The sequence below is a fragment of the Dryas octopetala genome, chromosome 5, assembly GCF_963921425.1.
Source record: "Dryas octopetala chromosome 5, drDryOcto1.1, whole genome shotgun sequence".
Taxonomy (NCBI): Eukaryota; Viridiplantae; Streptophyta; class Magnoliopsida; order Rosales; family Rosaceae; genus Dryas; species Dryas octopetala.
The window spans coordinates 15,753,904-15,777,432 of record NC_141370.1 but is presented as its reverse complement, the minus strand read 5'-3'; the positions used below and the strand labels follow the sequence as shown (position 1 = coordinate 15,777,432).

Genomic DNA, 23,529 nt, shown 5'->3' with positions numbered 1-23,529 from the left:
CAGCATAGGTTTTTTTTAAGGAGCTGTAATTTGAAACACTTTTTTTTTCTTTTTTGCACACCCTCATTCTTTAATTAATGAATTTACAAAATTACCCCAATGTGAAAATACCAATTCACACACCTCATCTCTCTCTTTTTCCTCTCTCTCTTTCTGGGTTCTTTTTTGGGGAGGGGGTGAGTGTGCATGTGTGTGTTTTTTTTTTTTTTTTTTTTGTAAGTTGATGGGGTATGTTTATGGACATTATGGTAATTAAGAGAAGTATGTATAAAAAATTTAATTACGGAAAAAATATGAGAGTGTGAAGTGAAAAAATAACGTGTAAAAAGAAAAAAAAAAAAGTGTACAAGCAATTTTTTTTTTTTTCTTTTCTAGCCAAAGTTTCATCGATATAAACAAGGTGACAGGCAGCTGGGGCGGTAGGCACAGTAAATGGAACTCAACCGACAACGTCTTAAAAAGGGTTAAAGCGTCATTTTAATCAAAGACTAACTATAAACAGGAAGACCGCATATTCTAATATCAACATCCATTCTCTGGCAACTGCCATGTGGACCCACCCACTATTGTACGACCCAACGACCGTGACAAAGTGCACATGATGCTCACGCCACGTGTAGTCTAGCTTTTTCAGCACAACCCCCCGTTGATAGCTCTCTGTCTCCCAAATCCACGTTAACTCCATCACCCCCATTTATCTTTTTTTGGCCAATTCCATCAACCCATTGATAATAATGTTAGAAAACGAAAGAACTGAAAAAATACATTTTGAGTAAAGTGATGAAAATCCAATTCAATAATATCTAAACCGATTAATTAATTCATTTCGATCGGTTTCCACCATTATGAGCTAACGAAATAACGAATAATAAGGGGAAGATAGATAGCATTTTTCTTGAATTAAATTAACACTAAATTTGATAGTTGAAAAAAATAATAAAATTATATTGTGATTATGTGATTTTACACAATAAATAATGTTGTAGTCACTAATTTTATATACCAAATACAATAATGTTATACTTACCACATTTTTATACCACAATTCTATATCATCTTATATGGCATTCATACATTGGACACTAAAAATTAAAAAATAAAACTTACAAAAGAAAAATGAAATACCATTACAGTAAAATAATGACACATCAGGTGGGATACAAATGTGGAATAAAAAATGTAGGACAACTAGCATTATGATAGTAACATTTGAAACACTATCAAGTCTTTTAGTAAATAAATTTAGGATAAATGATCATTTTAGTCTATGTTGTTTAATCATTGTTTTAATTTCGTCTATATTATTTCAATTTTTCAATTAAGTCCTAATAATCTAAATTTTGTTACAATTAAGTTCAAAAGCACAATGTTGTCCAAATTTTAGACAAAATTTTCGCGTGAAAATGATGTGTAGTATTAGCCTTCACGAATTTAAGAGCAAATGGCCATCAAATTAGTGTAGTTGCACTCCCATATTGATTAAAGTAAGGATTTTACCATTTACTTTGAATTTGATTGTAACAAAATGTAAACTATAAGAATTTTATTGCATAAAATAAAACAATAGGATAAAATTAAATAACTACCAACTACATAGACCAAAATGGTCATTTGGCCATAAATTTAATATATAAATAGTAGTATTCTTATAAGAGAATTTTACGACAAACATAACGAGAGAATATGACTCCAAATGGAGCATAAAAGAGTAAAACATAAAAAAATGGGAGGCAATTCTCACATTCCTCTTTTTTCCATTTTCACTCCTTTACTTTTTTTAATTCTTTTTTATGAGGAGCGCTCTAGAGTTAACTAGTTAGTAAGATAATACGATACTAAATATCCTTTTGAGCCAACTACACAATGTTATCTCATCATTCGAACCGTTTATTGTTTATGTTCGCATTCAAATATTATCATTGCAAAAAATTAGAAATCATTTATTCAACCAATAGTAAGCTAATTGTACTTATGTAAATGGACGAACATAAGTTTTTCAATAAAATATGAAATGATAATCAAATTGCAAAATGATTTATGATTTAATTGATTTTTTGCAAGGTTGATCTTTGAATAAATACCTAAAATATGAACGTTTTATATCATAATATTACATTGTGTAGTGGGCCCAAAATGATGTTTAGTACCGTATTATCTTACTAACTGATTAGCTATAGAGCATTTTTGTCCTTCTTATATTTATTTTTATTTATATTTCCAAATCTACCCCTTTTTCATAATATTTTAATTCTTAATTTGTCTATCTTTTAACACGTTTATTATAGGAGTTCTAATTAAAAAAAAAACTCTATAATTATCTATTTCATATTGCGAGTCTCTTTTTTTCGTAAGACTCCATGAATTTCTTCGTTTCTGTGATGTCTTGGTTATTAAAATATTCTTAAATCTTCATCATAAAAGTTGATTTGAGAATAATTTAATAACCAAAACATCATAAAAACCTCAATTTCAAAACACAAAACCCACCATTAGAGATGCACAAAAACGTTATCACGAACAAACCCCACAAAAATATACTATCTTATATATTCTCCCAATGAAATAAGGCCACCCAATCCAGCTGGATCAACTATATTTCTTTATTTCTTTCGAATTTATATATACGGAGGTGTTGATATGGACAATATAATGCAAAAAATATGTCAACCCACTTGTGCGAAGCAAGCTTTGGGGTCATATGATTGTTTACCAATCTAATGTAATTTAAAAGCATAAATATTAGAATTGAAAACACGTACATGCAGGTTGACAAAATAAGAAATCTATGGTGCCTTACCAAGCAAAGAGAGATGCAGTTAATATGAAGAAGACGCAAAGAGCCAAGGGCGAGAGAGATTATAGTATTTTTTAATGTATAAAAAGGAGAATTATGGAAAGAGAAGGAGTCATAAGTGGAAAGACAAAAAAATCCAAAACTCCTATAAGTCTATAAGACTATAACCATAGGATTTATTTTGCATAGAAATTAAGTTATTTTAAAAGTCAAAAACCATTCAGGGTAGATTTGGAATTATAAAAAATAAAAATATATAAAAAGAATTAAAAAACAAGAAGGAATCAGGAATGTAAATGAATAAAAATATATAAAAAAATTAAAAAATAAGAAGGAATGCAGATGGAGAAAAGGAGAATATGAGAATATGAGAATTGCCTAAAAAAAAATATTCTTATTTTTTGCCTAAATAGTAAAAGAAATAAGTTGACTCGGTCATAATAGATTTTTTCGATGACACTATTATTGGAATTAATTTGCTTCTTTCTTATAATTATTATTATTTTTCTTTCTAAGATTGCTACCATATTGTATTAGAAATCAACAACTTTTTTGTAGGATAAAAGATATTCTTCCACGCCATTTGGTCTATGTATCTGTTTTTCACTCTTATGCTTAAATATTAGTTAATTAGCAGGCCGTTATATATAAAAAAGCAGGCATATTCCATTAATTGATCATGCTTTATAACAACAAAAACTAAATCAGCTATTAAACAAATGAAGGTTAATTAGTCACGGGGTGTTAAGGTTATGCACAATTTGTCGCTTGTCACGAGTATAATTTTGCAAACATAAGACATATCACGTCCCCGAGGTAGACCATATGGAAATCGCATGGTATCAAATTATCAATCCATTCAACCAAAGAGCCATCCTTTGTTCATCTCCCAAAGGAAATGACAAAAAACCATGCTTTCTTACATGTATATACCAAAACGTTTCTCTTATTATTATATAATATGATAACATAATAATATTATATTACTAAAATATAAATTTGAATAATCAATTAAAAACAGATTTAAAGTACAGTCTATTTTATTAGTATTTATTAGTTTAAGAAATATTAAAACTAACAGTGATTTAAGATTTTTAATCAAATACTTTTATTTTTCTTATTTGACGATTTTATGTTAGGTTTTAAAATACTTCCGATTTTCATCTAAAAATTGTTTTTCTAAATAATTCAATCCTAATTATATCTTAATTAAATTATTGTTTAACTGAATATGCAGTCTTAATTCACAATCTTCAAAAATAATATTGCCTATGTATACATGCACTGATGGATGTACACTGTGACAACATGGGTCAATTAACCCAATGAGTGTAGATATCTTTCCCTATATTGAGTATGTTGACCCCATGGAAAGTTTGTGCTCTTGCTGAAAACTATGAGTAAGCTGCAAACAAACTGTTTGTGAAAATGACTGAAAGAGACAACAACTTTTGAAGAGAAAGAGCAACACCATGTATGCGTGTTCAAGTTAACTGAACCAAGATTTTTCGATCTGAGAGCTTCTTCTTGTTGACCCCATGAACAAATATTACTGAATCTGCCACTGTCTATGCGTAATTTAAACAGATTTTTGATTTCATTTAAAACATTTGATTATTTTTAATATTTTGACAACATAAAGTGTCTAAAAAAAATATTACACATAATTAATTTCCATTGATAACGTAATGGTATACATGTGAAATGATCAGATAATTATGTATTATAAAAAAGGGATCCCAAAAAGCTTTGGCGTGCCAAGTCAATTTGGGTGAATGGGTTGGGACCTTCCACTATATAACACAAATTGGGTGCTGGCGTAGTGGCGTGCTATAAGAAAGCATGAATGAGGTGCCAAACATTAACATTAATGTGTGCATTATTTATTTAGCAAATCATAAATGGACATAAGAGGCACCCAAAGAAAAAGTAAAGTACAAAAGGTTGGTTGGCACAAGTATATATATATATATATATACAGCCACACAGGTTGTGGCAACAACGATATACAAAATGTATTGTTATTTTTTATTTCTATTCTTTTGCCTTTTGGGAGCATAAAAAAAACATGAATTTCTGTGAATACAAAAGTTTGGACCCTTTTGAGTGCTGCGAACGTGACCCAATTTTCTTTGGGCATTTCTCTTTATTTTTGTTTGTTTTTCTTTTGTATGTGCGTGTTTGGTGGAAGGAGGTTGCAAATGGCATAGACTGATAGGCATAGCTTAACCATTGACCAACTTAATACTTTCTGATTATCATAATGTACATGGTTTGCTCATGCATGTCAAAGTAAAAAAAAAAAAAACAACAACAACACACTTGAAGGCTTTTTGATAAAATTCCATAATAGATTGGTAGTTTCAACTACGTAATATCCACATGTGTAATGTTATCGTTAGACACAATAGCTTTTTTCTTTTAATGAACTAGAAAGATCATTTGGACTCAACAACCTTAATCGGCTATTTATAATCGCTAAAAGCAGAGCAGAATAACATAGTTCAAACAATATAAAAAGATTTTATTTAATAAATTATGCTCCAATCAATTCACACAACTGTATTGTTTACACAAAGCTCTGTAATCTCTTCCTTTTAGGAGAGTAAACTCCTGCATTCAACTTCCATATAATACAATACAGATGACGAATCTCTCTGTACTGTTGTCATTTAACTTTAATTTCCAAATTGCCTCAGGACTTCAGGAGTACTTTTCCATTAAATATTGGGACAATGTGGTAAATAGGTTAAAAAAAAAAAGAAGAAGAAGAGAAAGGAACCGACTGTTGGGACTTGGTTGTCACCTTGTCATTACCCAAAGATGTGGACCCATTTGAAAAATGAATTATTGGAGTAACATGGCAAAGGCTATTTACTATTACGCCCACCAACCAATTAAGACTATTAAGTTAGTCTCTCTTTGTTTTATAGAAAACTATGTGCTAATGGCATTGCAATTTGCAAGCAAAACAGTGGAATTGCAATTATAGAAAAAAAGGTGATCAACTACCTTCCTTTTATAATTGCCCTTCTGTCATTTTTTCTCGCCGGCAAGTCAGCCGTTGAAAATTACATGCCCAAAATGCCAAATGGCAATCACAAACATCCTATGATGGAGTCATTTCTTGGTGTGTACCTAAAAGCCCATCATGTTAATGACTGCCCAATTTGTTTGTACTCATTTGAGCTAAACCACTTGTTAGGTGGTCCTTCACATACCCCATGATGCCTTTCATTTTTGTTTTGCATTGCCCTCCAAGTCATGTTATTCCAATTAATTAATGCATCATTCTACATTCCACGGCCAAAAAAAAAAAAAATTGTAAATTAGGATAAACCACCTAAAATATATTTTTTCTTAAATACAATCCATTCAAGACCTTCTTTTAAAGCTTTAGTTTTTTTTTTTTTTTTTTTTTTTTGAGTACAAGAGGGAAGGGAGGGTTCGAACCCGGGTGTGTAGGAGGGAGTTATTGTCCTCGATTGACTAGGCCAAATCCATTTCACTTCAAAGCTTTAGTTTGAAGAATATGATTGTGATTTGTATACCATTCTAATAATTAGGACATATGTGCTTTATCAGCCTATTTACAGTATATAGTGGTGCAAGAGGAATTGAGGGGTGAAAGCATGCAAGGAAAACTTTGAGGCTATCATTGTATGTCAACATCATCGTTGATAACCAATCCTAGTTCTCCAAAATCTAAATATTTGAATCATGGTATCAACTATACCCATATATAGGCTGGCACTTAGGCCATCCACAGTGGTGAGAGTGAGAGTGAGAGTAAGACATAGCCTGAAAAGTGATTTTTTGGCCTGAAAAGTGATTTTTTGTCCTGAGAGTGAGAGTGATATGTGCTGAAGCTACAGTGGTGCTGAGAGTAAGAGCTGAGAGTAATGTAATTGTATATAATTAAATTAAGCCTAAGTTAGATTAAGTTATAGTTAAGTTATAATTTATAGTTTAAATATTTATAAAAATTATACCATTAGTTTTATTTTAAAGAGATCTTTAATATAAGGTCAATATTGACTATATTTGAATTTATAATTTTATTACCTAAAATATAAATTCTATATTTTGTCTCCACCAATACCTTTATTTCATTTCACCAACATAAAACAAGAAAATTTAAGACAAACATAAATAAACATAAACAAATAAAACAAAAAACAATCACAAACAAACACAAAACGACAGCCACAAACACAAACACAAACAAACACACAATGGTATTGGAGACATCTTCAACATTTCGGCGTTCATCGCCGGCGTCGGCATTGTGCTTGGCCACGACTTCCTTCTCGCGTCCAAAGGTGCTGGACCAAATCATTCTTCAGTTGCCGGTGGAGTGTTGTTGACCGTATCAACCTAACCCGAGAAAGCCGTTGCTCTAAAAGAATTGGCTGATAACTTTGGCCTCCATCATATGGTTCAGTGTCATACCGTGCCACATCCCGGGAGATTCTTTCCTGAACGTGGTCAATGTCATCGTCCGATTCATCGTCCTCGTTCTCTGGACGCTCGTCCTCAATGATCATGTTGTGCAAAATTATGCATGTCTTCATAATATAGCCCAGATCATTGGCTTTCCATCCTCTGGCGGGCTTTTTTAGAATCTCCCATCTAGCCCTCAGAATCCCGAACGCCCTCTCGACATCTTTCCGGTAGGACTCTTGATATCTTGCAAATAGCTGACTTGCCTCTCCTACCGGATTCGTTATTGTTTGTATAAGCGTGGCCCATTTGGGATAGATCCGATCTACTAGATAATACCCCATTGTGTAGTCATTGCCATTAACCTTATACTTGATCTGATGGTTTCGCATCTGCTCCTCATCATCAAACAGGTGTGAGCCATCCAATACGTTGATGTCATTGTTGCTCCCTGGAAAACCAAAATTGGCATGCCAAATCCACGTGTCGTACCCGGCAACGGCCTCTAATATCACAGTTGGGGTGTGATAATGGCCTTGATATGCCCCTTGTTGTCCTACTGGGCAATTTTTTCATTCCCAATGCATGCAATCCAGACTCCCTAGCATACCTGGGAATCCTCTTTTTTTAGCCTTACGCAATAGCCGTTGGAGATCAGCCACTGTTGGTGTGCGGAGGTATTCCGCTCCGTACACCTCCGGAATAACTCTTATGAACTTCTTGAATGACTCCAGCACTGTGGTTTGGGCAATTTGGAAGCCCTCGTCTGGGGCATCAACCGAGTACCCAGCGGAGAGCATTCTCATGACCGAAGTCAGCTTTTGCTCTGGCGTACAGCCCCATCTTCCAGTAGCGTCTTGTCTATGTTGGAAGTAGACATCTTTGTTGCACACATCTTGCATCATCTTTAAGAATAGTGATTTCTTCATCCGATAGCGTCGTCGGAACATCTCTTCAGTATATCTTGCTCCAGGGTCGAAATAGTTGCTCATAATAAGACCATGGCCTAGTTGTCGGTCTCGAGGGATATATCGTCGTGGTTGGGATGTGCCTCCATGTATTGGCCTTCTTTCACTTCGTTGTGTATGTCGTCGGTAAGCAGCCATGGCACACGCCGTGATATTTGCGAGCTGGTCATCGTACATGTCTAGTTGTGCCTGAAACATCTCTTCATCTGAATCATAATCGTGGGGGGTAGACATCCTGAAGCAAAGTGTAAACGAATTTTCTGCAATTACTAGGAAAAGTGAGGTGATTTGAATAGATTGATAAAATGAATGAATTGGATAGATAGATGTGTGAAAAAATGAAGTGTGAATGCTCAATTTATAGGAAAAATGATGAAATAGCCATTATAAATTTTTCAGAATTTTTAAATATTTTTTCGAATTTTTTTTGTATTTTTAATTGCATTACAACGGTCAATTAATTCTAGCCGTTGATCTCCAACGGATACACTCATCTGAGTCTCCAGACGCTGCCACGTGTTGCTGCCTTCTTTTTTTTTTTTTTTAATTGAAACCGGGCTTAAAAAGAGGACCGTTGATCTGCAACGGGCAAGTGATCTGGGCCAACGGTGTGAAGCAGGCGCGCGTGTGGGCGAGTGGGAGGCAGCACCTGCGGTGAACAGTGGCGTGTCGGCCACTTTATTCCTTCCCTCCGCATTACCAATATGCCCCTGCTTTCTTTCAAAATTCCGGACCGTGCCTTAGCTTTTTGAATTTGTCAAAAGCCCTTCATGGTCTTTTCCATTTCGGTGCTTTATTGGCTGAACAGTAGCTTGTCGGCCACTGTTTTCTCTCCCTCCGCAAGTACAAAAATGCCCCTGCCTTCTTCGAAAATTCCGGACTGTGCTGAAGGGTTTTAATTCTTCTCTCTGCCCTTTTTCGTCTTTTCGATTTCGGTGGGGCCCACTGTGATAAAAAACTCACACACTCTCACTCTCAGCTGGATCCTCTCCTCACCCTCAACTCTAACCCTCACTCACCCTCACTCTCATTACTCCGGCCCACTGTAAGCAAAATTAGAGCTTCAGGGCACTCTCACTCTCACTCTCAAGCTCACCACTGTGGAAGGCCTTAGAGCACCATTTCCTTTTTAGTATATATTGGGGCAAATGCCCAATAGCTCGAGGCTAAAATGCATTGGGCCAAACTGGCCCATAGCCCTAAAAATAGTGCCGGATTTGGCATAGGTTTACAAGCCTACTCCAAAGCTCGGTTTGAAAATTTCCGAATCATCAGGTTTGGGCCCAATTTTTTGATCTGGGACAGCCTATGGACTCAGTTAGTGGATCTGGCCCACCCCACCCATGGTCAACCGAAAAACCGGAAGTAACCTCACCATGGTTAATGAAAATTTGAATTGTCATTGACTACAATGCCCTCCACATCAAAACACAGAGAAGCGGCAGTCACGCGTGGTTAATGCTGCCATAAAGGGCTGAATCTGTACTTTCAGGCATTGAACGCATCATGAGATGGGCCTGATAAGGGCCCACGCTCCCAGCTCTCACAATAACCGAGATACCTAAAAGTACCCCCTTCCTTTCACACAAACCAAGATTCCCAAAACAGCCTCAGAATTCCTCGGTTCATTCCCATCTGAAAGAGGGTAGATCAGTCAACCAAAATCATTTTCGATTTCCCTCTCAAAAGTGCGCTTATTTTTTTATTTCCCTCCAAACTTCCATTTTCAAATTAAACAAAAAAGTTCGCCAAATCAGGAAACGAGTCTGAAGTCCATATCTAGTGCACGTAATCTCCGCCGTCCGATCTGGCCCGGTGGCCTAAGCACTAAAGACACCCACTGTCCCACTTCCTCTGCAGTTAATTTTGAAGCAATCACAGCGTGCCACGTGCGCGGCCAGCTAGATTATTTATATAAATCACTTTCTACGGTTTTTGTCTCGTAGCAACTGTTGCTTGGAGACTTTCGCGGGCAATTGCATCAATTTCAAATAAAGAGTAAACCCTAGCGGCCCCATCTCTCCCTCTCGTTCTCTCTCTCTCTCTCGCTGTGCCTTTGAGTTTGCTCTGCTACTCATTTTTCTTTATTATTTTTTTGGGTTTTCTCTGAAGGTTCTGTCACTGTGATGTTCGTCCTTTCCTGATTTTAGCTTTGGTTTTTATTGAAGGTTTGAATCTGTTTAATTTTGGATCATTTTGTCTGTTTTTGTGCTTGATTCGACGAGCTTGTGGCTATCGTTTTCTTCAAAGTTTGATAATTTAGGGTTTCTGTCGAGTTCTTGTTTGGTTTCTGACGAACTTGTTTTGTGTTTTTGGTTACAGAGGGTGCAATTGGAGGAGCGCTCGAGGTGATGTCTAACCCTGAAATGGTAAATCCCTCACACATTTTAAGATTCAATACGCAATTTTTGCTGCTTTTGTTTGTGTTTTATATTTTAGATTTATTTTTTATTTTAGTACTAAAGTTAACACTGAAATGGTATACTTCAGGTTTAATAGCTGATGGGTTGCTTAGGTTTTCTGATTGAAAAAATAAATTGAGGATTTATTGATTAGGGAAAATTAGGTATTTATTCAAAAACAATTTGGGGCTGGATAAAACGGAGGGAAAATGGGAAAAGTATCTCCAAAGGAGAGGAATTCAAAGAACCCCAAACAGAAAAAGCGTTCGCGAGGTTCCCGGAACAAGTATCTGAAGCCAGGTGCTCTAGCTCAGCTTAAGTACAGCAAGGCCTCTTCTGCTGCTAAGTCGTGTACCGATCTTGGGAGGAAGAGGGTGGCTGTATTGGAGACCTTAGAGACCAAGAGGGTCGATGGTGATATAGGGCTTGAAGATAAGGCTATTGATAAAAGCCCTTTGATGTTGTCCCCTGTGAATTTGGTTAAACGGAATAGTTTGTTGAAAACGCCAAAGACCCCGCGAGATGGAGATTGCGAGTCAGAGTCTCGGCTGGAGTCCCTCCACATGGACTTACTGGTATTGTTTTTGATCTCCTCCTTTACTATTTTAGTTTTCATTTTCTTTTTGCTTTGTTCAATGTATTTTTGTCTCCCATATATGTAGCTTTGGTACCATTGTCTGCAAGGAATGTTGTGTATGTTGATGTTAATGTATTACTGGAAATCTCTGGGTTGATGTTAATGTATTTTTGTCTCCCATATATGAAAATGCTTTAGAACAATATTATCTGATGTTGGGTACCTGGTTGAGGCAAAAACAATCAATAAAACATTATGCCTAAGTGAATTAAAACCAAAGGCAGAGACAGTATATGATATGTGAATTGGATACTGTTGGAGATTTTAGCTTGTGGTTGTTCAATAATGTGTGCGCTATTGTCTTTGAGATGAATTAAGATTTTTTGAACTTCAGGTTTATTTGCTTTTTTATATTGGCTGAAATTTTTGCACAAAGAACATTTTTGTTTTGTTTTTGTGTTTTATAACTGAATGCTGGTTAGTTATGCAAATTTACTTTGAAATGCCTAAAGATACAATTCAAAGTTGCACAGATGTTTTATAAGAACTCTAATTGATTTAGTTCTTTGATCTTTAACTGTACTATAAAGTGAACAAATTGCCATAGTCTCATTCGATATATCTGTTTTCTTGGGATACTGATTCGTCTTTTTGTAAATTTGAGGTTAAAATATTGTGTCACTTGCACCATGACCAACTGAAGGCAGTTTTTCATGTTTCTCAACGAATTAGAAAAGCTGTAAGTCTCTCTCTCTCTCTTTCTCTCTCTCCATGGGGACATGTATGCTTGTGTATTTTGTGTGCTTTTTATCTGAAGATAAATGACCTTTCATGTTCATACTATTGGCAACAGGTTTTACTTGCAAGGCAGTTCCACTTTAATTATACAACTCCAGATCGATCTAGACAGGAGATGTTGAGAACAATGACGCCCCACCCTGCAGAACACTGGCCTTTTCTAAGGTTGGTATTTTAAACTAACAGTTCCATCCCTGTTTAGCTCATCTATTAGGTTTGTTCTTCATTACCATGTTTTAAATGGTCTTTGCAGCAAGGATGGGAGGGGTACATGGATGCGAAGCCCGCATACTCCAAAAGCACCAAGGCATGGTCCCCGGCCACCATCTCGCCTCAAAGTCTCAGAAATGCGGCAAGTTGCAGCAGTTCTCTTCCAGGAGTCAAATTTTCCTTCAAGATGCATGGTGCCATCTGTCTTACCAAAGCCCCTGTGCAAATCATTGGCTTCTAATCGAGTTTTATTCTATGAGGACGAGTTATGTCAGGCTGTTGCTCAGAATAAACTTCTTTAAACTCATCGGTGCCTCGTGTTTCTATATGTATATAGTTTGTTTCCCGTATCTATAGGTGGCATGGTCAGTGTAGGGAGTTTGCAATTTTGTAGCTTTGCTGGGGGAGTTTAGGAGATATGGCACGTCATATTTGAATTAGGAGGCAAGAGAGTCAGATAATGCCATAATGGTTCATTATTGTTGTGGGAATAATATTATTTAAACTGGTTACTTGTATATTTCCTATATATGTTTTGAATTGAAACAATGGCTAGTTGTTTTATGAGAAATATCAATTCTACTAAAGTTGATTTTAGTAGAAAGTAGAAACAGTTTTCCATGAGAACAGCTTGATAAATACTATTTCCTTTCTGAATTTCTGTTTGCGTTTGTTGGTTGGACTTGTTGCATCTAAACCTCTCTTCATCCAAGGATAACAACAACATGGATTCTGAATTCAAGGTTAACATTTTTTAATTTATTAATGAATTGCATGGGTTATGGAAATAAGTCTACTTTGACATTTACTAAACAATCTCAGTCTTTAAAATACGTGGTAACTGAGTTCAAAATTAAATAGTAAATCTACCACATAAATTGTACTCATTTCAAACCCCATTAGAACTCTGGATTCAGTGAACAATATTGTTGTTTCCATAGAACTTTCCAAGTATATAATATCCAAAGGGGTAATGTTAGGGAGACCATCTTTTTATATCATGTAGTGTACTATCTCTCTAATAGAGGTGATATTTTATCAATGCAAGTGGGACCCACCTCTATTAGAATGATGATACACTAGATAGCACAAAGAGATGGTCTGCCCTACGCTCTTTTCCTATCCAAAGACAAGTCTGCCTTACGCTCTTTTCCATGGCACTTTGAAAATTAAAGAGCACTTCTTTTCTTTCTCCTGAAAATTGTCATGGTTATTTGAGCTAGAAGAAACTAAAAATGAGAGAATAGGCAGAAATCTTATAGATAATTTCGTTTCCTATTTGATTCTTTCTCTTCTTTTTTTTTTGGCCAATCTATTTGATTCTCTCTAAGCATGCTCATTTCTTGCAAACTAACCAGCAGAAATATGCAAACCATGTAACACTTAAAAATTCCTTGGTTTATAAAGTATCTTACCAAACAATTCCATTCTGGTATCTGTCAACTCTCCAATGAACATAATCAACTAACTCAATTACCAAAAGCAATCCGAGGATTATATTTATCTTAAGTGATTCTTCAGAGAGGGAAACCTCAAAATAATTTGTTAACTTGCTTATTAGTAAGGATCTTATATGCTTTCTCCGTGACACGGTAACTGTCCCAGAATATGTATTTTGAGGAATCATTGGAGTAGGGAGGCACTGTTAGTCTGTTACACATAATGCTGGCCTCAATAGTTCCTGTTCCACAGTACCCTTTATTTGCCACTTCAAATCCTAAATCCAAAAATCATTGTTATCAGCATAACAGATGTGCATTTTCCCTTAATACTTAATGAATTAGACTAAAGTCATTAATCAGAAACATAGAAAGAAAAATATCCTGATGGTAAAATGTGTCGTGTCGTTGTGTTTTGTGAAAGAATTTCAGCTTGTGAAAGTTGGAGTGGCTAGCATGGCACTTCCTAGGAAATTGAATTACTACTGTTAAAGATGAGGGCGATGATGATTACCATGTTGAGCAGGGTTTTGGATGAGGGAAAGCAATGGGTTATAGATATCATCGTAGGCAAGCCTTGCTTCTGGAAGCTCTTATTGAGGGAATCAATTTGGGAGGAGAGCTTGGAGTTGAAGAGACTTGCTGCTTGGTTTTCGTCCTCCGAACATGCTCTCTTGATGCCTCCCTTCCGTGTTCTCTATGATGGCACACACCCAAGTGGTGGCAAGTCTTGTACTGTAATCCATCTTGCTCCCTATCCATAAAGTTCCTGCAATCCCATTTTTTCCTCACATTAACATAAAGAACAAAGTACTAATATCACACTTCTCATCCTATAATCCCAATTAAGAAAAAATGAAAAATTCTATTTGGGTTCCTTGAAGAATTGAACTTTAGTTGCATGCTGCATGAAGCTGTGAATAAGGACATAATGGACAAAAAACTGTTGTTGCGTATGCAATGATGATCTCTATGGCATGTGTAAGCTAATGCACAACATGGGAAAACAAAATCTATGGCAGATTGAAGATTATTGCTCTTCTATGGTGGCTAATTCTGATGCTTGAAGTTTATCTGAAGGGCATTGTAAATTAAGTCCCTGTCTACATAATGGCAATGCATGATCAACCCATTTATTAGCTAGAAGACATGAATTCAAAGTCTAATAGTCTAGTTTTTATTACTAAACAAGTTTGATAGTGCTAACATTTTCAATTGTTCTACGTGTACCTGAAAGAAATATGAAGCTGATTCATCCATGAGATCTGTATATGCAGGAATGTCATAGTAAGGTCTCCTCAGTGGTGTATGAAAATAAGTATGTACAATGTCATTGCTCCCTATGCACACGATGAATATGCCTTTTGATAGTATAATCGCTGTTCTTTCCTTCCCAACTGCTGCATTTATCTTGCTTATGTAATATTTAAATAGGTCTAATTGATCTGATAATGAAAAGACAGATTGATAGAAATAAAATTAGAAGAAAACAAGGATATATAATATACTAAACATTAACATATATAACCAAAAAAAAAAAAGAGTAAGAGGGGAAAGGGAGATATATACCATTGCTTTGGATCAGAGGATCATATCCTGAAAAGCCGGATGCAAAACTTACACCAGTAAGTAGGTCTTGAAGCTGCAAACTTGGGGTCCAGATAAGCCGGCACCACCTTCTTGACTCCATTTGATTCAGTTGAAAATTTGAATAACAATTAGTCGTTTTTTCATTTGTTGAGCGGACAAGGTCAGTTCAGGCTTTTTTTTTTTGTTAACTTAAATCAACAAAGATAGTGGTAGCCACAGTAGTAGTGTGAATGCAGAAACATCATAGAACCCACAAAGAGTACTTGGATAATTACGTATCAAGTCTGAGGGGACTTTTCCATTGCTAAACCTTCCAGTAGGCTTTCTTCTCATGAAGTCCCCCATATGGTGGAAAATTGGATTTGAATAGAGTTTTGATATAGTTGTTGTTGCCTGCATCCACTACTGAATATCCAAAAACAATCACTGACTAATAGTGATCACTGTTGGAACTGTTTCATTTTTGGGTGGTGTTACAGCGCCGACATTATGGAAGAAGAATATAATTTTGATGATTGAAAAAACTTTTGACAGATGAAGATGAAGGAAGAAGTTCCTGGGAGAGAAATTCCACTGTATTATGTGGATACTTTTGCTGCTTCAAGGTTATTTTGGGGTCCTTTTAAGCATCTCCATAAGTAAAGCGCCAGCTTATTTGATGGGCTAAGAAAGATGTACTTTTTAGTAGCTGTTACATATAGTTTGGCTTAATTTAATGTTCTAGGCCATCTTTTGCCTGGTCCTGCCTCTGTGTTCTTTGCTGTTGTGCAGTGCAGTGAAAAGGTTGGTATTGCAGTGCCACTTCTAAAAAGTAATTATCAATTAAAACGTCTGGAATTGCAAAGAAATTCATATGCCTTTGATATGGTGCACAAAAGCAGCGAGTAGCACACTTTCAGAATGAATTGTTCAACTTAAACTGCTAAGCATGTAAGAGAATAAAAGAGTATTAGCTCGTTAATTCCAAACCTTCTGGCTTCTTTGCCATCACAAAATGCCTCAACCAGAAAATTCACATTGTTAGAGTTTCTGTACTTCCCATTTCTTGCTGTAGGTGTACACAATTAATACTGAAGGAAACTAACACAAAAGCACACCAATTGGCTAGCCGTCAAACTTTGAAGCCAACATGGGATTTATTACCTCCATTACATATGTTTACATTTGATTTGGAATCTGTTACTTGAGTTTCTGTTCAATTTGGACTCTGAACCAACTATGGGAAAACAAAGATGGGAACTGCACAAGCTTCTCATATTCTCCCAAAAATTTACTATTTTCACAAAGCCACAAACTTACATTATCATAATACCTCCTTTTCAAGTTTCAACACAGCCATGAAAGCTTCTTGAGGCACATCGACTTTACCGATTGCCTTCATTCTTTTCTTTCCCTCAGCCTGTTTTTTTAGCAATTTCTTTTTCCTTGTAATGTCCCCACCATAGCATTTGGCTAAAACATCCTTTCTGATAGCCGATAAAGCTTCACTAGCAATCACTTTGGAACCTATGCATGCTTGAATCGGTACTTTAAACATCTGTCTTGGAATAAGCTCCTTCAGCTTTAGTGTTAAAGCCCTCCCAACAGCATAAGCCTTGTCCTTGTGTACAATAGTCGCCAATGGTTCTACATGATCACCATTGATTTGTATATCAAGTCTTATCAAATCACTTTCCTTGTACCCAAGAAAAGTGTATTCCATGCTAGCATAACCTTTACTTCTGGACTTGAGCTGATCAAAGAAATCACCAACCATCTCAGCTAAGGGCAATTGGTAGGTGAGTGATGCTCTATTCTCATTAATAAATTTCATTTCTTTAAATTCCGCTCTTCTGTCTTGTGCCAACTCCATAAGTGGACCAATATAGTCTTTTGGTGTAAGCATCTCAATCTTGACAACAGGCTCCTCTATTGTCTTCCTTTTTCCAGGTTCAGGAAGTGCAGATGGATTTGAGCATTCAACAATGTCACCATTCACACAGTGCACTCTATACACAACACTTGGGGCAGTAGTTATCAGGCTCAGATTGTACTCCCTCTCCAGCCTTTCCTGAACAATTTCCATGTGGAGAAGCCCCAAGAATCCACATCTAAACCCGAAACCCATAGCGCTCGAAGTCTCGGGCTCAAACTTCAAAGCAGCATCATTAAGCTGCAGTTTCTCAAGTGCCTCCCTCAGCTCAGGAAACTGGTCTGCATCCACAGGAAACATGCCACAGAACACCATTGGGGTGGCTTCCTCATATCCAGGCAATGAATTCTCTGCCTTTCTACTATAATGAGTGAGTGTGTCCCCAACTCTAGCATCAGCCACTGATCTTATAGAAGCTGAAAGATAACCCACCTCACCAGCAAAAAGTTCTCCAACCTGCAACTGATTGGGAGACAAAACTCCAATCTCATCAGCATAATAGTCCTTCCCACTAGCCATAAAAAAAACTCTATCACCCTTCTTTATCCTCCCATCAATTACTCTAAAATACACAATCACACCCCTATATGGGTCATAGTAACTATCAAATATCAAAGCTCTCAGTGGCTTTTCAGCAGTATCAACAGGTGGAGGAACCCTTTCAACAATGGCATCCAAAATCTCAGTTATACCTATACCTTCCTTAGCAGAACAAAGTATTGCATTGCTACAATCCAACCCAATAATATCTTCAATCTCCTGGATAACAGTATCTGGGTCAGCTCCTGGAAGGTCTATTTTGTTCAAAACAGGGATGATCTCCAAGTTGTTCTCCAAAGCCAAGTACACATTAGCCAAAGTCTGAGCCTCCACACCCTGTGAAGCATCAACAACAAGCAGAGCACCCTCACAAGCAGCAAGAGACCTCGAGACCTCATAAGAGAAATCAACGTGCCCAGGAGTGTCAATCAAATTTAAGCAAAAGGGTTCACCATTTTGGCCCATATAACGCATCCGAGCAACTTGGAGCTTGATGGTGATGCCTCGCTCTCTCTCCAAATCCATGTTGTCGAGGAACTGCTCCTTCATCTCGCGCTTCTGCACAGTCCCAGTCATCTCGAGCAGCTTGTCTGCCAGAGTCGACTTGCCATGGTCGATGTGGGCGATTATACAGAAGTTCCTGATGTGGGAAATGGGGACCTTGGAGAGTCGGTCATGGCCGGCTTGGATGGCCGAATCGAGAGCAGTGGCCTGGGAAAGGACTTGGAGTCTGGGTCGAGGTTTGGAGGTTCTGGGGAGGTGGAGGAGAGGTTTGGGGGGGGAGAGAGAGAAGAAGGGGATGAAGGCTGTGGTGGTGGGTCTACTTCTGGGTTGGGAGCGTTGGGGAATGGTGGTTGTTGTGGATAGGAGGAGTGCCTGTGATTGAGAGCAAAGCTCTGCAGCCATTTTTTCGGGCAAACCCAAGTTGGGAGTTGGGATTGAATTGTATGTATGGCTTGGGCTAGCTTTGTTTTGGATTGGCTTTTTCACGACTACTTGGTCTTCATCACATATCTATGGCCCATGTAAAACGAAAATTACCATCTTCTTTTTTGTTTTTCTTTATATAATAACTAGTAAGAGAACTTAAAAAAATAAAAATTAGTTGGCAACTAGTAAGAGCCTATTAAGGCAGTCACATATGAAGAAAATGGAGTTATATTAATATATCCCTCACAAAAAATTCAAAATTATAAAAATTAAAATGTATAAATCTCTTAAAATTTATTAACTTGTAACACACTCAAATAAGTCCTAAACAACTCAAAACAAAAATATTAAACAACAAGTAGAAAATTGTTGGTGATTGATCGATACTGTTGTGAGAAAAACAAGAATGCACATGCCCTAGCGTCGTTTGTGTCATTATGATTTAAAGAAATTATAAATGTTAACTTTTGAGTCTCTTTAAAAGTTTTCAGATTAAGAATCAATTTGGTATTAAGGTGTGCCGAAATAAGCAGCTTATTCTAAAAAATTTTCAACTCAAAAGTATTTGGTTAAAAAAAAAAAAAAAAGCTTATTTTCAAAACTAAAGTCAAAATAAGTTGTTTTTAGGGATTCAAAGTAGAAAAGAATTCATATATATTCTCTTTTGATATAGGAGGCCCATGCCTAAACAAACCAAAAGGAAACTACTCAGGATGACCCTTAGCCTGAAAACCTAACTCAATGTTGAATTCAAGAGAAAGGCAGTCCATTAGCGACCCCATTCTATAATTTCCGTCCATGATAAATATGATGAAATTTATAGGTCCAGACTTTCCGTAGAAGTAACTGGTTACCCTTTGAGGCAAGCTTAAGGAGAGAAATTTACATGTAACGAGTATATACACCTACTCTCTCATACATCTCCTCAGATGTTAATCATGTGACCGTTTATTGTGAGAATAATGGTATATATCTTCATTATATGTAAGTTTTTCTAACCTATCATAGAGGTTAGAAAAACTCCACTCTTAAAGCTACCAACTTGTTCTCCAAGCAAGATTCAAACCTATCATAGAGGGCCCAAAAGCTCAGCTTGTAGCATTTGAGCAACCGGCACAAATACAAAAACCTTATATGCAACAGTTCAAAAAATTGCACAATTTAAAGGGTCTTAGTAGCGTCTACCAAACTATTCCCATTCTGGTATCTGTCAACTTTGAGTGAGGACAATCAACCAACTCAATTACCTCCACAAGCAAGTAATGACCAAGATCTATACACACATATCTGAGGGTTGTTGTAATTGAGATGGTTTTGGTTTCGACAAAAACAAACAATTAAGAAGGTGTCAGCACTCAGGGTTTCAATTATCTGTCAACCACTGATTTGTAATTTGATCAAGATCGTTAGTTTATCAGCCATTATTTTTATATTTTAGGCCATCTCTGTATTGATTTAGGAAACAGGAACATCATTCAACTGTGATTTCCTTTTTGGTACCCGCACCTAACAGACAGAGCATTCACCTCCAACTTATATCTTGAAGAGGAAACTAATTAAAGAGGGAAAGGGTTTAAGGAGTTGATGAGTCGATTCTTAGGATACAATATACTGTAATGGTTTTCATGTCAAAATAAATAAGTTGATGAGTTGACTCTTAGTTAATTGAATTTGAGGCAGATTGACTAATTTTTACAGGATTTAATTTAATTAAATTAGTCCAAATTTACATTTTTGTCTTATTGGTAACCGGAAATAATCAAGGACTACACAAATTTACCCTTCATCATGGCAATTCAACAATTCGGTCACATTGGTTCTTCGGTGTGAGTGACATTAGGATGAAAATTCATGTTTAATTTTGTCAACCAATGTGACGAAAATGTTGATCACAATGTTGCCCATTAGATGAAGCTTTTGGGGCACATTGGTTGTCTATCATTACATATGAATAATTCATGCATTATTCATTCTTCAGGAGAGCATTACATATGAAATAGAATAAATACATGAACAGAATGTTGACAGTTTAATAATAGTCTGCATGGAGCAAAACGCAGAGGTTTCCAATAAACTAAAAAAGAGAAATACACGGAATCTGGCAATTTCTTGATTGTTGAAAGTTGAAACTTGAGAGAGAGAGAGAGAGAGAGAGAGAGAGAGAGAGAGAACTCTGAGCCCTCAGAAGAATTTGTGAGCTTGCGCATTGAAAACCAAAGGGGAAAGGATCTGATATGCCTTCTCTGAAGGATGGTAACTGTCCCAGAATATGTATTTTGAGGGATCTGTGCAAGTACCTGTTGAGTAACGGTTACACAGAATGCTGACCTCTATATTTCCTGTTCCACAGCAACCTTTATTCACCACTTCAAATCCTGTATCCATAAATCATTGTATCACTGTATCAGTACACTAAATGCTGTGACAAAATTTCATTTATTCAAATCTGGGTCTACTCTGAACTTCATTTATTATTTCGTGTAACTAAGATACGGATACCGATGGACAAATTTGTAACTAGGAGCATTCCAACTTTTTCACAAACCAAAATCATTGATGAGCAAGATAGAAAATAAAACTGCCCTGATTGTGAAAAAAGGGTCATGTGGTTGTGTTTTGTGAAAGAAGAATTGGATCAGCTTGTGAAAGTTGTAATGATTAAAATGGCTCCTTAGCAGAAATGAACCAAAACTTTAGCAGAAGTGGAATCTCTTACTACTGCTAAAGATAAGGAAGATGATGATTACCATATTGAGCAGGGTTTTGGATGAGAGAAAGCAAAGGGTTATAGACATCAAAGTAGACAAGCTTTGCTCCTGGAAGTTTCTTATTGAGGGAGTCTATTTGGGCAGAGAGCTTGGAGTTGAAGAGACTTGCTGCTTGGTTAGCAGTCTCTGAACACCCTCTGTCTAAGCCTCCACTCAGTGTTCTCTGTGATGGCACACACCCAATTGGTGGCAAACCTAGTGTTCCAATTCTTCTTGCTCCCAGTCCATAAAGTTCCTGCAGTCCTTTTCAACCCACATTAGCATAAAGAACAAAGTACTAATATCACACTTTAACTCTCCATACTACTCATAACAACCTCATCATGTAATCCCAATTACTGGGAAAAATCAGATTCAAGAGAAAATGGAATATTCATTTTAGGTTTCTTCGAGAATTGAAACTTTTAGAATTTTAGTTGTATGTTGTTGTTAACTTAATATACATTGTTGGTCCATTTTCATACATTGTTGTTAACGTAAGCTTTAAGTTTATGGGTATCTGAGGATGCAGGGCATTGCAAATTTAGTCCCATCTACTTGGTGGCAATGTATGATCAAACTTTAGCGTGAATTCATCTTCCAATAGTTTTCATTATTAAAAACAAAACAAGTTTGGTAGTGCTGATCACATTTGGAATTGTTCTAAGTTTACCTGAAGGAAATTTGAAGCTGATTTAACCATGAGATCTGTATAGGCTGGAATGTCATAGTGAGGTCTCCTCAGTGGTGTAGAAAAATAAGTATTTGCAATGTCGTCACTCCCTATGCACACAATGTATATGCTTTTTGATAGTATAGTTGCTGTTCTTTCCTTCCCAACTGCTGCATTGATCTTGATTATGTAATTCTTGAACATGTCTAATTGATCTGATAACGATAAGACAGACTGATAGAAACAGATTTAAAAGTAAGCAAAGTATAAGAAAATACTGACACTTATGACATACAAACAAATTTTTAACCCTTGGATTTTGACGGTTCACTTTTCCATGCTATGGAAGGGTATAGATTTGTGAATTGTTAGATCTGTCTGCATGACATAATGCGTCTGTACCATAAATGAACTTCGATGTATAATGTATACTAAATAGTAAGAGGGGAAGAGAGATATATATACCACTATTTGGGGAGTCAAAGAATCGTATCCTGAACCACCTGATGCAAAACTTACACCAGTAAGTAGGTCTTGAAGCTTCAGACTTGGATCCAGATAAGCTGGCAAAATCTTCTTGACTCCAATTGATTCAGCTGAAAATTTTATTAGAATTAAGTTAATTAACCCTTTTTCAGTTGTTGATTGAGCTGAAAAATTCAGGTCAGGCTTTTTGTTCTTGTTGTTAATCAAAAGTAACAATGATAGTAGTGGCAGCAGTAGTAGTAGTGTGAATGCAGAAACAGTAATAGTGTGAAAGCAGAAACAGCATTTAGATTACCTATCAAGTCTGAGGGGACTCTTCCATTGCTAAACCTTCCAGTAGGCTTTCTTCCTATGAAGTCTCTTCCATATGGTGGGAAATTGCACTTGACTAGAGTGTTGATCTTGTTGTTGTTGCCTGGATCCACTATCGAATCTCCGAAAACCACCACTGCTGGGATTGTTTCATTTTTAGGTAGTGTTATAGCAGCAGCAGCATTACGGTACAAGAATGCAACAATGATGATTGAACAAACTTTGACAGATGAAGATGAAGGAAAAAGCACTTCTTGGGAGAGAAAATTCATTGTATTAAGTTTGTATTCACACTGCTTTACTTGATCATATGTCTATATATAAGTAAAGGGTCAGCTTATTTATTGGGCTCAAAAAGTACTATGTAGTGGTTGTTAGATATAGGTTGGTTTTAATTTATTGAGTTAGATATATAGATACAAGTACTGATTTCAACTGGATGCCATCTTGCAGATACAAAATGTACTCCTGTTCTTGAATTGAAAATTGCCACAAAAGAACAAAAATCTAGCTTGTGTTATGGTGCCTATGTGTTCTTTGCTGTAGTGCATTTCAATGAAAAGGTTGGTCATTGCAGTACCTTATTTGCAAAGCAACTGTCCTATAATGTGTAAGAGAATATTAGCTTATTTCTGTAACTTGTCCTTATTTCTGTAACCTTTCCTTATTTCTGTAACTTTTCCTATATCTGTAGGTCTACACAATGCA

General features: G+C 36.3%; 4 protein-coding genes and 1 pseudogene across 5 annotated transcripts; 1 reads left to right on the top strand and 4 right to left on the bottom strand.

Annotated features, from left to right (window-relative positions):
• Positions 1–7,062: 7,062 nt before the first annotated feature.
• LOC147284846 (uncharacterized) lies at positions 7,063–8,439 on the bottom strand. The gene is made up of 2 exons (XM_086245732.1): positions 7,848–8,439; positions 7,063–7,688 (listed from the first exon to the last, which is right to left on the bottom strand). Exons 1-2 carry the CDS (start codon positions 8,437–8,439, stop codon positions 7,063–7,065), a joined length of 1,218 nt encoding a protein of 405 aa, XP_086101858.1.
• Positions 8,440–10,260: 1,821 nt separating this feature from the next.
• FBS4 (F-box family protein) lies at positions 10,261–12,623 on the top strand. The gene is made up of 6 exons (XM_086245222.1): positions 10,261–10,373; positions 10,528–10,574; positions 10,696–11,182; positions 11,849–11,923; positions 12,038–12,147; positions 12,236–12,623. Exons 3-6 carry the CDS (start codon positions 10,817–10,819, stop codon positions 12,492–12,494), a joined length of 810 nt encoding a protein of 269 aa, XP_086101348.1. The 5' UTR covers positions 10,261–10,373; positions 10,528–10,574; positions 10,696–10,816; the 3' UTR covers positions 12,495–12,623.
• Positions 12,624–13,724: 1,101 nt separating this feature from the next.
• On the bottom strand, positions 13,725–16,370 carry LOC147284844 (GDSL esterase/lipase EXL3-like; annotated as a pseudogene).
• LOC147284843 (Small GTP-binding protein) lies at positions 16,221–18,629 on the bottom strand. The gene has a single exon (XM_086243335.1). It carries the CDS (start codon positions 18,577–18,579, stop codon positions 16,525–16,527), a length of 2,055 nt encoding a protein of 684 aa, XP_086099461.1. The 5' UTR covers positions 18,580–18,629; the 3' UTR covers positions 16,221–16,524.
• Positions 18,630–20,784: 2,155 nt separating this feature from the next.
• Positions 20,785–23,093, bottom strand: LOC147284842 (GDSL esterase/lipase EXL3-like). 2 transcript variants are annotated; one of them, XM_086243336.1, is made up of 5 exons: positions 22,805–23,093; positions 22,489–22,619; positions 22,024–22,257; positions 21,351–21,606; positions 20,785–20,978 (listed from the first exon to the last, which is right to left on the bottom strand). In XM_086243336.1, the coding sequence occupies exons 1-5, from the start codon at positions 23,091–23,093 to the stop codon at positions 20,785–20,787; spliced, it is 1,104 nt and encodes a 367-aa protein (XP_086099462.1). The 2 variants fall into 2 exon arrangements, with proteins under 2 accessions (XP_086099462.1, XP_086099464.1); XM_086243338.1 differs by lacking the exon at positions 22,024–22,257.
• Between the last annotated feature and the right edge of the window lie 436 nt (positions 23,094–23,529).

Bases quoted from the DNA above. Each gene is read 5' to 3' on its own strand.
- LOC147284846 (XM_086245732.1), bottom strand. From the start codon at position 8,439: ATGTCTACCCCCCACGATTATGATTCAGATGAAGAGATGTTTCAGGCA. The intron at 7,689-7,847 runs GTATGCTAGGGA...TTGGTTTTCCAG, and splicing joins TAAAAAAAGAGGATTCCCAG to GGAGCAACAATGACATCAAC.
- FBS4 (XM_086245222.1), top strand. From the start codon at position 10,817: ATGGGAAAAGTATCTCCAAAGGAGAGGAATTCAAAGAACCCCAAACAG. The intron at 11,183-11,848 runs GTATTGTTTTTG...TGTAAATTTGAG, and splicing joins CCCTCCACATGGACTTACTG to GTTAAAATATTGTGTCACTT. The intron at 11,924-12,037 runs GTAAGTCTCTCT...TATTGGCAACAG, and splicing joins CTCAACGAATTAGAAAAGCT to GTTTTACTTGCAAGGCAGTT.
- LOC147284843 (XM_086243335.1), bottom strand. From the start codon at position 18,579: ATGGCTGCAGAGCTTTGCTCTCAATCACAGGCACTCCTCCTATCCACA.
- LOC147284842 (XM_086243336.1), bottom strand. From the start codon at position 23,093: ATGAATTTTCTCTCCCAAGAAGTGCTTTTTCCTTCATCTTCATCTGTC. The intron at 22,620-22,804 runs GTAATCTAAATG...TAAAATTTTCAG, and splicing joins AGTCCCCTCAGACTTGATAG to CTGAATCAATTGGAGTCAAG. The intron at 20,979-21,350 runs GTAATCATCATC...TTATGGATACAG, and splicing joins CCAAAACCCTGCTCAATATG to GATTTGAAGTGGTGAATAAA.